This window comes from Lathamus discolor, chromosome 5 (genome assembly GCF_037157495.1).
Source record: "Lathamus discolor isolate bLatDis1 chromosome 5, bLatDis1.hap1, whole genome shotgun sequence".
In the NCBI taxonomy this organism is placed as follows: domain Eukaryota; kingdom Metazoa; phylum Chordata; class Aves; order Psittaciformes; family Psittacidae; genus Lathamus; species Lathamus discolor.
Genome location: NC_088888.1, coordinates 20,088,064 through 20,104,363, shown reverse-complemented (window position 1 = coordinate 20,104,363; position 16,300 = coordinate 20,088,064). Strand labels below are relative to the sequence as shown.

The window sequence follows — 16,300 nt, the reverse complement described above, 5'->3', positions numbered from 1 at the left end:
CCAAGCATGTCATGAGCTATTATAACTGGCATTTTGCATTTCTGAAATCTGTATGCTTTGAGTTGAGATTTTGTTGCTCACATTGAAATTCTCCACATTGCAGTTTTTCCTCACAATCTTATTTCTGAGCCAACTCTTTTTTTTTTTTTCAGCCTATTGTTTAGTGTTCTTCTCCTTAAGATGTACTACTACAATATTTACAATGTCTTCATTTCACTTTTCTGAAATAGGTTGCGTACATTCAGTATTGCTCTTCATTGGTGATACTTGAAGTTCAGATATAGCTTGTTTACCTGGTGGTACTAGGCATTTCCAATAAATTCTGCCTTATCTCTACAGTCTCAGGCTATGGAGGCTTTAGTATCTTGCATTAAATGGAATAATAAACTACATTTTTTGTGCAAAATCTGAGCATGAGATTTTATAAGTTAGGGTGTTTAAAGTAATTTTGAAGATTGCATTATTTTTAATTTCCACCAAGTGGAAGAATGAAAGATTCAGGCAGGAAATCATGCTGATCATTCACCTTGAGAGAGATAAAGAAAGAATAAAATATATGCATTATACTGGGGAGAAAGGATGAGGTTTGTCATATCATTGTGTTCTACTTTGCAGTAATATTACATGGAAATGATATACTTCAGAAGATTAATGTATAAGTTATTATTTTAATGGGTGGGATTTTGTTTTACATTGCCACAAAATTTCAGCTTTCCAGCAATGTGAAACATTGTCACCTATTGTTCAAAATAACTGGTAGGTTATTTAGCATACAAGAATAAGCTTTGTGCCTTTCTACTTGTTGGCAGAGAACTTTGATAACCTGTGAGTGATAACGTTATTTAACCTAAGTGTGTGGTATGATAAAGACACTTTTTCGCATGGCAAACTATTCCAGTCTTGTCTTTCACCTTCTCAATATATTTCAAATAAACCCAAACTATAAAACCCAAAACCAGTCAAGAGCTCTGCACCAGTGTTACAGTTTTGTAACACACACACACACACACACATATGCACAAAAAACCCTAAATAAATTCGCTTTTAAAAGTAATTGTGAAGCAGTTTCTTGTGTTTGTATTAATATTGCTGTTTTCTTTATTCTCAAAACTCTGTAAAGCAAGCAAGCGTAAATAAAGTCTGTCAGAGCATCTCCATTAGTAATGCCCTGTTAGCCTGAAGCAGGTTTTGTCCAAGCAGCACAACTCAGTCGATACCTTTCTTGTCTGAGGAAGACAAGGGAGTCTCGGTGGCAAGCCAGCCTCCACATGCACTTAGAAATGTTTCAATATTGTTCCTGTGTTTAGTTGAATTCTGTGCTTATGGTACTGAATAGAACAAGAACATTTGCTGTTGTTGAATCCTGGTTGTTGCCTGTGTATTTAGGGTTCCTACTGTACTTGTGAATTGCCAAAAAGAAGATAATCTGAAAAGACTGAATGAAATACATCTGTACCTGTAACTTTAAGGAGGAGGCATATATCAGCTGAAGATGTCTGTCAGATCTCCTAAAACTGAAAGGTTCTTTCACATTTCAGGTTAACTGTCTCTGAACAAACTGTTAGCCCCCTGAATAATTCGATTATAAACTTGTCAATGGATTTTCAGTGCCAGTTTTGCTAGGTCGGCTTTGTGAGCAGAAACCTTGGGGTCTTGCTCCTGTGTGTCCACTGTGCTTCTGCTATGGCTGTACGTGGCTGTGTGCCTCTTGAAAAGCAGTTCAAAATAACCTCAGCATGCTATGAAGAACTGAGGCTGATAGAGTTTTGCCTTCTTAGTGTGAATCCCAGAATGTGGCATTTCACATACAACCTTTTGCAGCAGCTCACATGGGCAGGTCTGGGAAAAAAATGCTATTTCCCTGACCCTCGGCAAATATCCCTGCGATGCTCTTTGCAGGCACTTGTCACAGTTAAACAGTGAGGGAAAAGTGCTGGTTTACTCCTAAAATATACCTTCACCTTTTTAATGAAAAACTAATATTTTCTCCAGTTTTGCCATCTTTAATTTTTCTACATAGATGTTTTTCTACATTCCTACTTGCAGGAAATTTGCTACTGTGATAGTTAATCTGTGAGATAATATTCAATATGGAATAGCTTATCATTCTTTGTTTCAAGTCACGATAATTAAAATATTTTAACTGGAATTTTGAGCATATGTATTATAAAACATAGTTCTATAATTTTATTCAAAATCTATAATTTTTTTTTAATGAAGTTATTACATAAGCTAAAAGGAGCAGAGGTCAAAAACATTGTCAGTTTTAGTGATGATATTCAGGTAGCTTAGTTGTCTCTTGCAGTCATTTGCATGTAACAGATTAATTTTTTTCTATGGATGGTAAAGACAAATGTCAGTAGTAACATCCATTGAGTCTTGCTTATAAGAGCTCTTTCATGAGGTACTAAAAGTGAAGTGTAGGAGGAGGTTGAACATTAGTAAAGAGCTATTAGGTTTTTTATTGCCTTAAAAAAAATATCTCAGGTGAAAGCTGTGCATCTTTTCAACTTCGTATGATGACGAGCACAAGCCAGAATGATGCTGTTGATGAATGCCCATTATGTTGAAACTATAATTATATAACTGAAAGGTTGTTTTATACAGCAGACTGAGGATATTAAGATTCATACATCCTAATACTTCTTGATTGAAATGAATTAATTTAATACAAAGCCTTCTGTGTTGTGGGTAGCCCATTTTATGGGGTAGTGATATTTGGTTTAGGTAGTTTTCTGTGTTGCTTGTTCAACATTTATTGAGATGGTATACAATATTCCATTTAGGATTTTTTAAAATTTATAGTAAGAACTGTTGGATCTCTTCAGAAATTGGGTGAATCAGACTAAATCACAGTTTAATGGCTGTTTATAGGTGGAGCCTCCAGTGTAATACTGAAGGTGAACAGGTGTTCAAGAACAACTGTATTTGATTTTCAATTAGTCTAGAAGTGTATAACCAGAAATGGAACCCAGAGCTAGCACTGTTTCATAACACTTGACTGTTCAGAATTACTTTTTTGTTATTAATAAAGGATACAGCAGCAAAGATATTGATACCCTCTACATCCAGTGTTAGAATTAGAAACAGTCATGTTGAAAGGAATTAATTTTTGGCTTCTGCAAAGAAGCCTCACTGATTTGTTGGGTTTGTTCTGCCTATATGAAATCTTTCACTCTTGTGCAGAGTAGTTGGTAAAGGGAATAGTTGTTGTTATTTAAAGCTTCCATGAGCACACATTTGCACTAACAGACCATTTCTGAACCAGAAGGTCCCTCATTTTGCTTTTCTTGGCAAAGTAGTCCAGAAAGATATTTCTGATAGATGTAACAACTCCTTATTTATTTTTTCCTTTAAATCATACCGGAGCCAGCATCCTTAATAGATAGAAGTTTGCTGTGAAATTTATATGCTTTTAACTCTTTTTTTTTTATTTTTTTTAACAGTTACTCAGTTCTTAGAGGTCTGCACAATACAGTCCAATTGAATCATTTGTATTTTAGTGCATAGAAGTTTGTCAGTGCTTAACTTGTGCTACTTACATTTATTTATTTTTTTTTTCTTTGTAGGTATATTCGAATTGTTGGGACCCACAACACAGTGAACAAAGTTTTCCACATTGTGGCATTTGAATGCATGTTCACAAACAAAACCTTTACTCTTGAGAAAGGTCTGATAGGTAAGAGATAAAACTGTTCTCCTTTTACGTGGACTGTTGCAAATTCTTGCCTTTTAAGACTGGTCATCACTGTACTCTTATTCTCCTGCTGTTCGCACACAGAAATCTCTAACTTGAGTTAAATGATGCTGTAAGCATAGAATTGGTTGGCTAGTTCTTGTGACTTCTTTGAAATTCCAGTTTTGTGGATTAATTACTGATGCTGCAGGAATGCTAGAGTTCAAATTAAATCAACTACTGCTAACAAAGTCACTAGTAATTGAGACACTGTGCTGCTAATCCAATTTTAATTTGCATGTCATTGCTATTGCCTGCCACTAGGTTAGCCTGAGTTCTGTAATGAGGATGGAGAACCAGAGCTATTTATTACAGTGAAGATGGATTTGGGTATTTAGAGACTCCTATACAGCCTAGTTTCAGCTGCTGAAAGTAAACTCTCAGGTGTTCATTTTCCCCCGAAGAGTCATAGACACACTTAACCATGGCAGAACGTTATATTGGCTGCCCGTGTTCTCAGAGCCCCATGTTGATAGAGCTTTGTTACCTCTGGAGATCTGAACAGTTTATATAATACTGTTTAAGTACCACTACATAGTGCTGCATTACTTAAGGTAGAAATCCCCAACAGACCAACAATTCTGAACGATAAACTATGTCAAAGTAAGGTTTAATATCTTCTTTTTAGTAGTCCAGACAGGGTGATTTCTGTACGTTCTTCCATACAAACTCATGCAACTGAGATCCTGAAATTCATTGGGAAGAGTTTTGTGACCCTCTCAGTAGTTGTCTAGTTGAGGGTTTCCCACAGTTCCTGGTATGAAATTGAAAATTTCAGCAAAATTCTAAGTTCATGCTGGTTTTAAACATATATTTAGATTTTCATTTTTGCACATATAATAGCGGGAAAAGAAAACAATTTTCAAAAAAGAATGAAAGAGAAGATACTAGTAAGACATATTTTTTTTTCCCCCTGATAAAACTGTAATATTTAACTGTGAAAAACCGGGGACCAACTCCTTCAACCCATGCCCCCTGTGTTATACAAAGGCATCATATGGTTACAGCTGCTATCATGAGGTTTGCTGTATAATTTAATGATTTATTTTTTTTTTAAGGATTGAATAAGTAGCCTGACAAATCACATTTGACTAATTTTTATGTTATATAGTCCCAAAATGTCAAGCTGTCCCATAATGCAAATAGAAAGTTTTTGTTTTCTTTTAGGGAGTTTGGTAGTATTGCGGTTGCTATTGACAAGAAAATAGAGTAAGCATTAAGGAAGAACTGTGTTTAAAGAAAGCATCTACCTTAGTAAGCTAGCTAGTGCAGAACCAAAATATTCAAGTTTGTTAAAAATATAATGATTTATATAAAATTATTTGAGCTAAATTTCATATTTATCAATGCCAGCTATGAATTTTTAAAAATGTTGTGCAAAATCAGAGTTCTTGCGAGCAAATAAGTGGTCTTTATGTATTTGGTTTAAGATTATCAGTCTTACTTACCAAATACTTAATTTAGGACACAAGTAATATATTTGCTTGTTTGGGGTTTTTTTGTTTGGTCATAACAGTAGGCAAAGGTAGTGAAGCTGTGTATGTTCATGAAGTGTACCATAATTGGCTTGTGTCTCAGATACTCAATGATATTTTGTGGCTTAGTGAGCATTTGGTTGAGACAAACTGATCTGTTTCAGCATTTCATGTGTTTTAAAGATAATCTGGTGATGGACACTTAGTATGGCTTAATGAAAATTCCTGGATTTATGAATATTTTTTTTTTTTTAGTTATAGAATCTTGCAGGGAAGTAGGGTTTGGACTACATAATAGTAAGTATCCATTGTTGTTGATGGTGATCAGTGGAATTATGCTGTCACTTCAATATGGGTCAATCAAGCTATTGTATCTGTGTGTCATTTGAAGTGATCTGTAGTAAGCAAAGTGAGGCCTGTAGGGCTCTACAGCTTTTTATATTGAGAGGATGGTAGCCAATGCAATTAATAGGAAATTAAAAGAGAATTCAGTGAGTAAATTGAAAGAGGGGTGTGGACCAACTTCACATAGTAAATAAAGCAGCAACAGCTGGATATATATGTATGGCGCTGCTGAATTTATGGTGAGAAAAGGGCAAATTGAAAGATCTGGGGGCTAGTTGAGGGCAGTTAAGTTGTGAAACGGTGAAGGGGCATAAGGGATGTTCCACCAGAATTTATGGCCATCATTATTACCTATTCAGAAATATTCTCAGCAGCTCTGATAAAAGCAAGTGACCTTACATCCGTGTAGTGCTTTGTTTTAAATAGCTGTGATTGTTACTGTAAGATAGCATGTTGTCTGGCTCCCTTGAACAAGCAGGCTGTCCCAGTACCACTTCTGTAAAAAAATCTTTATGACTATCAAAGGGGTAGTTGGCACAGATCTATTTTGTTGCTCTAATGAGGATTTGCAATGTTTGTTTCTATTTGTGCACTGACGAGATAGGGTGAAGTGAACTGAAAGCACTTAGGAAAGCTCCACAAAATATGTCAAAATGCAGTAATCAGAGTGGGTTGTTTTTAAGCTTAACTGTGTGTAGAAGCTTTCATCCTCAACTCTTGAAAAGCAGTATTAGGTAAAACTGTTAGCTCAGTCTTTGTCCTGGATGGTATCACATGTGGTATTAGATTAGGTTAGAAGAAACACAGCTGCTGTATCTGTAACCTGTTTTACTAAGAAAATGAAATGTTGGTAAGCCCTTGAAGGTCATATGGACTTCATGACCCCTAGTTCTGCCAAAGCAACACTGAAAATAACATGCAAAGAGTTTGTAATTTGAAACCTCATTCCAAAGAAATAAGGCCACAGGGATGTTAAGGGATCTTATGTGGAGATTTAAAGGTAGTTATTTATTTAATTTTTGTGAAACCTTTTCAACTTCATCAGAAAGCTGTATATACAAAGAGGGTAATTTATCAGATATATTACTACTGATACGTACTATCTATGTAATGGCTGTCACTGTAAAGTGAAGATTAGAAGGCTGGTAAACAAATAATAAAAATGAAGTACAGTTTCCTGATAACAGCAATTTTATGTTGCTGTGGTTTTGCATATAAGGTTTTCATGACAAGTGTTGACGTATTACATCTAAAGGTTAATATGAAAGATGATTTATACAGTTACTTTATACAATACTGCATACAGTACCGACATGACATGACTACATTGGTAGTTGAGAAGCAGTTTTGAAGTAAACATAGCAGGAAGTGCTCTTTCTAGCACTGTCTGGTGTTTTAGTATTGGTTTACCCTTGGTTGTCTTGTAAAATGAGGTGACAGAAATTAATTCAGTCCTATGAAATTATTCCCTAACACAGGTGTTGGGGTTGAGATGTCATTTTCCTTTCAGCATAGTATTATCTCTAAATGTGTAAGTATGTAGCACTGATAACTTACTAGTTTCATGAGACTGATATAACCGTTATATTTTCCAGGGATGTAAATAAGCGCAGTGTTTGCTTTTAATGAGCTTCCCCTTCTGAAATTTTGAATGGCCTTTAGTCATTAGTATTTAATCTAGAATCCAAAACAAATGAGGATTTTCACAAGCTAGAGACTTACTCCTTTGGAAGCTGAAGTAGTACCCAGCGTGATGTGCTGTTGTGTAAAAGCATCTAATCTACCCAGGGACAAGAAGCTACAGCAGTGGCTCAGGGGCTGCTTCTGTGTAATACCACTTTTGATTTGAGGAGGGATTTTGCAGGTGGGAGGGGGCTTGTGATTTTGTTTGGTTTGGTTTGGGTTTTTTTTTTCACCTAAATATAGGAACCAATTCCTGGTTTTCTGCCTCAAAGGGAAAAAAATTATAACCTTGCTTAGTCCTTTCATCAGTACTTGGTGCTGTGGAGCAGTCAAGGACTATGCATGTGTGTCACTTGACCAGCCTACCATCCTATTTTGAGCCTGGTTCAGGTCATAGGGAGTGCAGTTTGAAAAGCTTTTATATGTAGTTGTGTTTATCTGTAGTCTGTCTCAGTCTATCAGACTATCTTGTACAGTGCTCACTTAAGGGAGAGTACTGAATAATGACCAAAGAGCAGGAGATTGATATAAAACACTGGAATGTCCTTGCTCATCCTCCGGGGAATGCTGTTTAGCACTTATCAATCATTATGAACCTTCATTTGTGTGCTATCCAATGCTTTGGAACTTGTTTTTAAAGGGAATAAATGAAATGAATAAATAATCATTCACTTCTTTTTTACCTCTGGCAGTTATTTAAAAAAAACTAATAATAAAATATATAAGAGAGAAACCAGTCCCATCAGTTTCCTAGTATGTGATTCAGCTTTGTAAAAAACTGTTCTGTCTCTCCAAGGAAGCAGTTAGAGATGCTATTTTTTGTGTCTAGCTTAATGTTGATGCCACATAAAGCTATCATAATTTGTTTCTTCTCTTTTTTTTAAAGGTTAGCCTCCTTTTGAAACCGTGTAGGTTTACCCAGCAATGTAAGTCATCTCTGCTGCAAGCATAGCCTTAGGAGATTATGAAAATTTGAAGACGATCTAAATACTGCAGGGATTTTTTCTCTTCCTCTTTCTGTGAGAAAGGACAGCCACATGGTTGGTTTAGTTACTGCTACCCATTCTTCAACTGAGATCTGTTTATATTGTTCCAGTTACTTACACCACCAGGACCACCCTCCTTTATCTTTTCTTCCCATTTCCAGTGCTGCAATGAGGGCTGTGTACTTCCTAGGGCTCTTCTGAAATGATCGCTATTTCTGAGAGCATTCTTCAGGCAGAATGTTTAATGGAAGAGCCCTGTAGCTAGCCAATTGGTTGGCAATTAAAAGTATGGCCAATTCTTATAACTTGAATGCCTTTGTTCGAATTTATTGGATCAGAAATCACAAACTCTAGCAATATCAACTGAAAAATCAGCCTTCTCTGAAGTTATTCAATTCCAAACTAACAATTGGACATCGACAAATGGTTTTTCTTTTCCAGCTAAATATGGCTTGCAGAAAACTTTCCAGTGAAACAGGTGGAAATACTGTCAAAGTTTGCTTGAATTTGATATTTCTTGAGTTCATGATTGATTTCTTGACTGAAGATTCAAATATAGCAATGTCATCAGCAAGTTTCAGCTCAAGACAATAAAGAGTATGGGAATGAGGAAACAGGCCTTTGTGACTGTACTTTTAGTTAACTGAAAAGTCTGTAAACTTAGCATTTTCTATCATGTAGCAAATAAACAAGTGCTAATTTGTATATTGATTAAAGATTAGACTTAACAAATCTTTTGGCATGTGAAAAATAATGGAAGCAGAATGCCCAACATTCTTTAAATTATTTGATACACTAAAAGCAACCCCTGGGATATGTCTGACTTAAGTCTTTTTGTTGTGGGAAGGGGTTTTTTGTGTTTGGGTTTGTTGCTTTTTTTCTTCCTCTCTGCTTGCTTTTTTCTAATTGTTACTTTCTAGACAGGAGACTTTTGTCAGTTCAGTAGATGTTCAGGTATAGAAGCAATGTGATTTTACCATTAAAAATGGAGCATTTGAAAGCTGAGCATTTAACAGATGTCAGCATGAGAGAAAAGTCACTTCTTCATACTTATTAAACATAGAAAATTAAATAATAAAGAAAATGTATTTCTTTATGGTGAGGATTTTGTAAGTGCCTTAAGAGAATTCAGTAAAATGAACAGTTGTTTTGCAATGATGACATTTGAGCTGAGAACCTTTGACTGACTGTTGGATAGAGTGCAATATAAACAGTCCATAATGCTTTAAGTTGCTGCTTTCCTGTAAAATAAGACTACTTAGTAGATCTGCTTTTTCTCCGTGAGTTTATTTTGGTAATTGAATTAAGGTGCATTAATGCTGGTTTTGTGAGCTGGTGCAGGAATCCACTCCATTTTTGTCTTTCCTGTGTAACAAAGAGTTATTTCAGGGTTTTCTGTAATTCCCACTTCTGACCCCGCCATGTTTATCAGTTGATTACAGTGAAGTTAAAGGGGATGGGCAGAAAGCAAAACCTCTCCTGTGCAGACTGGGAGATGAAAGGAAGTATTTTACACTCAGATACTGAGGCCACCAAGCAGTAGCTGCATTAGTTGTTTTTTTTTTTTTTTAATGAATACTTCAGGGGAAACAAAGCTTCTATGGAAAATCAAGTATGCTAAAAATCAAGGAGAAGAAATAAAAAGAAAAAAGCTTAATGAGTGATAAATAAATATGACTGAGACTACTGCACACTCCTAGTACATTTTTCTCCTGCGGGATCTCTTAAGAACAGTTGAATAACGTATCTGTCTTATCTTTAAATACCACCAGTATTGTTGGCCCTTGGGCCACGCCTTGAAAATGACAATCCTTTATAAAAATACTGTTCCTAGAATTGAATATGCTGCCAAGTTGTTCATCGCTATATAGTGTGGTGTAAGACTAGGAGACAAGAAAGGGAGTTTTAATAAATATTTTGATGCTGCTGTCCTGTAACCCTCAGTCATCTTCTTTTGTTTGCTTGTACAATGTGTATGCTTTGCTAAGGCACATCTTGTGTGTTCCATAAAAGCAAATCAAACTTAGCACAGTAAAACTGCTGTATGTGGTAAAAAGAATTTCTGAATTTGTAATCCCCTCTTTTGTTTTCTTGTACAACATTGGTTACTGTAAAAGCTGGATAGCTGGTGGAATAAAAAAAAAAAAGGCAGGCAAAAATAAGAACAAAACTGTTGGTTTTGGAAATATGTTCTTGTAAACATGAACTAAATTGAAGCAGAAATCCTAATGGGAAAAAATTAAGAGAACCAGAAGACTTGAAAATACAGAACAGAGCAGAGTTCCTACCAGATGGTATTTTTAATAAATTTATCAAGCGGATATAAAAGATGATAATGAACATTCAAAACAAGGACTGGCAGACCCCCCCTTAGAGAGAAAGAACAGTATGGCACCTTCTGCACACTGCAGTTAGTTAGTATGACATTCTAATTAACCACTGTAGGGAAGACCACAGAATTATATTAAAAACATACTAATGCAGTTTCTGGGTGGTTGTTAAGGAGTTTGACTAATCAGGGTAACATCTTCTTAGAAGGTCATGAATTAGTGCAGAAATCTAAATGTGAGAAGGAGCAGGACGATCATCAGAGGGCATGCAGGTATGATACTGGATGAAGTGAGCTGTACTGTGTTCAATTAATGGCTCACATAGCTCAGAGAATGTCCAGAACATGCCACTGAGCCTCAGCATGAATGCTGATTTTGACACTTCATCTTTTACTTGTTCTTTTATCCAAGATTTAAGTAGCTTCCTCTTCCTAAACTAAACAAAAAACCAAAAAAAAAAAAAAAAAAAAAAACAAAAGAAAGAAATAAAGTGCTATATATTGAAGATGCTTTAATGCCTATATAAAATGGATACTCAAGGAAGTTCCTGTACTGCCATGGAAGAGGGGAAGAAATGGAAACCAAGGTAAATTTAATTTTTATGCCAGTACTCTTAGTTTGTGTTGTTAGTCTTCACTTTAGTCAGAACATTCCAAGTGAAATATCCTAATATCTACCAGCTACTCCTCCATAAGAATATGGGAATTACTGAATGTCTGTTTTTCAGTAATAAGGAATCAAGAGGTTTCTAGAATAATGTGTCTCTTTAGTAATTTTTTAATGAGCAAACAGAGATGATAGTACGTTTGATAGTGCAGTAGATTTCTCAGAGACTGTTGCTTTTCCACTGACTTCGATTATTTCTTGGCAATGCGCTTGCACTTTTTTCCCTCTTTACGTTTTATGGTGAGTTGGTTGGTTGGTAGTTTTCTTAACCACCTGACACCACTAGCACGCTTAAAATTGTAGCCCTTTATGGAAAAATTATCTCCTTTTTGGGTGCTGAAGGCTCTCACAACTAGCTCTGAAATTCCACTTAGCTGTACATCAGCCATTTTCATGTGTTATACATATTTTACAAACAACTGTTAAAGTATGTAATTAAGTTATATAATGTAATATGTAATTAAGTTATCATTGTGCAGTGGGCTTTAAATGGTACATTTGCACCCATACTATACAGCATTTGTTTTCTTGTGAATATTCACAGGGCTGGTTTCTCTGTTTCTAGGGAGTTTGTGCCATTATTATTTTGGCTTATTTGTTCTTTTTCTGATTTTCAGAAACGTTTGGTATGAGTTATGGTGAATTCAGAAATTGATCACTGTCTTTCAGACAATTTTTGATAACTTATTTCTTCTTCTCTCTTTTAAGTTGCAATACCACATAGATTGATTTTCTTTTATTAGAGCTTGACACAAAATCTCAGCTTTTTTTAATAAGGCCTGTGCTGAAAGAATTTTCGTTATCATTTAGATAAAACCCTCAGTGCTTTTAACATTCCCCCCCCCCAAAAAAAAGGCTCAACAGGCAACCTTGATTTTTACATGTTCAAAGAGCATAATTTTGTTACTATTATATTAATATTCTTAATATATATTAATATTTTGTTAATATTAATTTTTGATGACCATAAAGAGTAAAGGGAATCTGAAAAGTTGAGGAGGTTAGCTAAAAACTGAGCTTTTTGGGAAAGTGCTGGACCTAACTAGGATATCTTAAATAGCTTTTTTTTTCATGTTCATTCGTCATCTTGCTGGAAGATGAAGTTCTGAAAGTTTTAGATTCTCTCTGAATTACAAACAGAAAGAAAGTACCATATTTGATTACATGCTAACAAAGGGAATTAATAGGTAATTCCAAAAATAACTGTTGAAGCACGTACAAAACAGTGCTGGAAAAATAACTGTATGCACAAGGAAATGCACCACCTTCTTACAGTGTGCTCCCAAAGCAGCTGGTGTCTTGCTCTTTGATAAAATTGCTAAAATTATGTTAAAATTCAAGCTATATTATGAATTCCATTTGATTTGAAGGGAAGAGGGAGACCAAGGGGAAGGGGAAAAATCTCCCTTTTTTCAAGAGGATGGGTTCTAAGTAGCTTCTTTTCTTTTGCTATCAGGGTGTTATAATTTCGTTTTTGCAGCATTTAGTCTTACCTTTATCTTGCTGAAAGAGAATTACTTCTGTACTTGCTGTTCCATTTGTTTGGCAGACCTATTGGTCTCTCCTTCCCTCTTGTAGTCCAATACTTGTATTGAAGGATTTTCTAAGTATTATAAAGCTTTTTAATTTTCTGAATTCTGGGGTGCAGTTTCTGATCACAGTCAGAGGTACTGTCAGAAGTACCAACAGGCATGTGTTAGAATGTTAGAAGTGTTAGAATAATCTTGAGCGATTTAAAGCACTGTTTTCACAGACTTTGAGCCCTGACTTCCCACAGTCCAGAACAATGCTTTAAACTGTTGCACACTTACTTCTCGAAACTTGTTTTTTCTTTTTTTTTTTTTTTGGGGGGGGGGGGGGAGAGGGAGGGGGTAGGTTGGGAGCGGGGTTGTTCATTGTGAAAACAGGAAGAAAGTGTTAGAAAATTTTAAAAGTTTTGTTGGACAAGATTGTTTCTCCTCTACCCCATCCCCATCTCTCCCCCCCAGCTGTATTAAAAAGGTACTTTCATGTCACTAAGACAAATACATCTGTTCATTTACCAAGCTATTCTGGGATTAATGCTATAAAAATTATCCATATAATTTGATTCTGTTTCATAGTTCATGTTAAATTAAGAGTTAAATTTCCTTGTGTGGATCATACTTTCATCCACTTTTTTTGTTTGTTTTCGCACTTCTTTGCCAGAAATAAAGACCAGTGTTAGCTCGACTGTTTTCTGACTGTAGGTCTGCTGTCTTTGTGGTTTTAATTCACAGTTCCCACCGAAAATGTTGCAACAATTGCAGACTGTGCGAGTGTGATTGAGGGTGTAAGTCGCAGTCGCAATGCTTTACTGAATGGAGACACAAAAAACTATGATTGGGACTCTGGGTATACATGCCATCAGCTTGGGAGTGGAGCAATTGTAGTACAGCTGGCACAGCCCTACATGATTGGATCAATACGGTAAGTTGTTTTATTTTTCTCTAAATTAAGGGCAGTAGCAAAACTTCTGCTGAGTTACTTTCTTCAGAATATGACATTTGAAAATAATGGTAATTAGGGAACTAGTTTAGTAGCTGTCATTTGGCTTCTTTATTCAATGTGATGGGCATGTTAAAAATTAAACGTGTGAATTATATGTCAAGATACAGCAGTGCAATTCCAGAAAATATTACGTTCCAGAGGCATAATAATAGTAACAGTCCAATTGTAAGATTAAAGGCATATACTTATATTAAAACAGAAATCTAATTGCAGCCTCACTTGTGGTCAAAGTAGGTGCAGTTTCTTGTATCTGCCTCATTGTGAAAACAGACCTACTTATTGAAGAAAGCTATCATCTTGTGATAGGTTTACTTTTCACTATACGATTATCACCAGTTCTTACTTGAATATGGAGTATATAATAAAGGCACAGTAATCTGAACATTTCTTTACAGTGTTGGATTAATGAATGTGTTTAAATCTTGTTTGAGTTCATTGGGCTATTTCTCCAGTAAATGTCTGTATGCATATGAAGACCAAACTTTTGGCTAATGTAGAAACCTTGGAAATAGATTAGAGAGCAGAATTGTTCAGACGTGAAGACAAAAATGTCCTTGCCAATTTCAGCTTATCTGACTGTAAATGTGGTGGGGTTGTTTCTTAAAATCTAAACATACAAAAAGTTATCTTAATGACTTCTTGTTCTTTGTAAATTTAGAGTATGTTGTCAGGGACTTAATTTGTATTCTCTGTGATGATGAGATAAAAAAAGAAAGGTTTTTGAAGTTAGGGTACCAGGAAGCAAAGGTTGAAACCCCAGTGAGTACTGCCTCACAACGGGAGACCAGGTACGTGGGTACATGTTGCTATGAATGAGCTCGGTGTCATCCACTTGTTAGAGTTGTCTCTTCAAACCGGCTGATAAGCAAGTGAGACTGGAAAGCTCTTTTATAACTGCCAGTTTCTGGCTTGTGTGTTTTGGTTTTGGCTTTGGCTTGTGGCATTGTTATGATGGTTGTAAAACTTTGAAGATAAAGTTTCAAAATCAGACCTAACGAAAGTACTGTTTTGTCTGTGTACTAGCTATAGTCATGTATATAGCTATGTCATGTATAGTGCAAGTCCGACATTGTTCTTGTTGTGTGAAACAAATTGAATAAGTATAGTTGGCACACTTGATATTTGATGCTTTTGAGTTTGGTATCTTAATGTTCAATTAAGTATTGCATCTCAAGTAGAAACCCAGGAAGACATAGTATTCAGTTTTCTTAGATAATTGAAAATGCAATTATCTCATTTTCATGTCACTTTAAACTTAAATTTAAGTAGCAGCAGAAATTGTTGGCCACGGGAAGGAACAAGAGAAAAATATGTTAACTAAAATGCATAATTACTTGGGTCATAGTCTCTGTCTTCCTATCTTACCCTTTTCCGCTGTCTTTTAATTGGTGAGTCATTTTCTGATCAGTGCAAAAATATTGACTTTCCTATATCAAAAACTATGCTACTGTTTATTCAGAAAATTTTTATTAAGTCTCATTATTAAATAGTGTGTTAGGTGAACTAAACTTTTAGTTACCAAGAAATGATAATTGTATAATTGGCAAGTGTGTAGGGCCAATTAAAAAAAAAAAACCAAACAAACCCAAGTATTACATAATTTTAAAACAATAGGCATTTAGTGATGTGTGATATTGCGTTGTACTGATACACGGTCAGAATCTCATCTGTCTTTGTGAGCTTTCCCGAATGTGTAGTACAAACAAGATGAATAGCTTGCCACAAAAACCAGCAATACAAAACATTATCATCTAGGGTATCTTCTGACAGAGGACACTACCTGCATTGCCTAGAGATGGAAATGCTAACGCTATGTTATCCTTTCCTTCTTGTGTTCTACCTAGAAGAATTAGTGGTTCAAGTTGTAGCCATATCTGTTGCTGTATCACAAGCAAATCACAAGCAGCCAAGGGGAAGATGCCACTTTGAGAGCGGAAGTGAGGTTTCACTGTGTGGCAGCTACACCTTTGGCAGGGGTCTAGAACATGTCCTGTACTGTGCAGTGCTAAAAGTGGTGACTCTTTATTTAGCACCAGGAAATCTGTGACCAGAACAGAAATCAAATTATATATAAACATAGATTAAGGCAAAAAGTCTTCAATATTTTATCTTGATGAAAGAAGATTTTTTTGAAATGAGTGTCTTCCACAACTGATTGAAATGTGTTCATTGACTGTTTTCCTGTGGTTTGCTTGCTAGAAAATTCCCTTGATCTCACCTACCCACCTAATAAAAAAAAATGTTCAGGAGCATTTTCTTTAGGCTGGCTGTACACCATGACTGCAAAATGACATAAACTGCTCTATCCCCAGAAACTGAGTAATTTCACCTGTGGGTTTGGATTATAAATCAGTAATTAAGAATTAAAGTGCATACCTTTTAAGTTCAGAGACACGAGTATGCCATTGAATATATTTGTAGTAGACAGAGTAAATATACAAGCCTTTGAAAAAAGGGGTAGTAGCTGCTTTTAGTTTGTAGAATTCAGAATACTGCTGGGGAAAGCCTCCAAGTCAGAATGTGTTACCATGGCAACTAAATTCCAAGTAT

At 35.6% G+C, this 16,300-nt stretch overlaps 1 protein-coding gene across 2 annotated transcripts in view; it reads left to right on the top strand.

The window, feature by feature from the left end:
• Positions 1-16,300, top strand: part of BTBD9 (BTB domain containing 9) — a 131,169-nt gene that overhangs the window by 79,943 nt on the left and 34,926 nt on the right. For both annotated transcript variants that reach the window (XM_065680021.1, XM_065680022.1), the window contains 2 exons: positions 3,570-3,679; positions 13,480-13,669. In XM_065680021.1, coding sequence (XP_065536093.1) covers positions 3,570-3,679; positions 13,480-13,669 — 300 coding nt within the window. The remainder of the gene's footprint in view (positions 1-3,569; positions 3,680-13,479; positions 13,670-16,300) is intronic.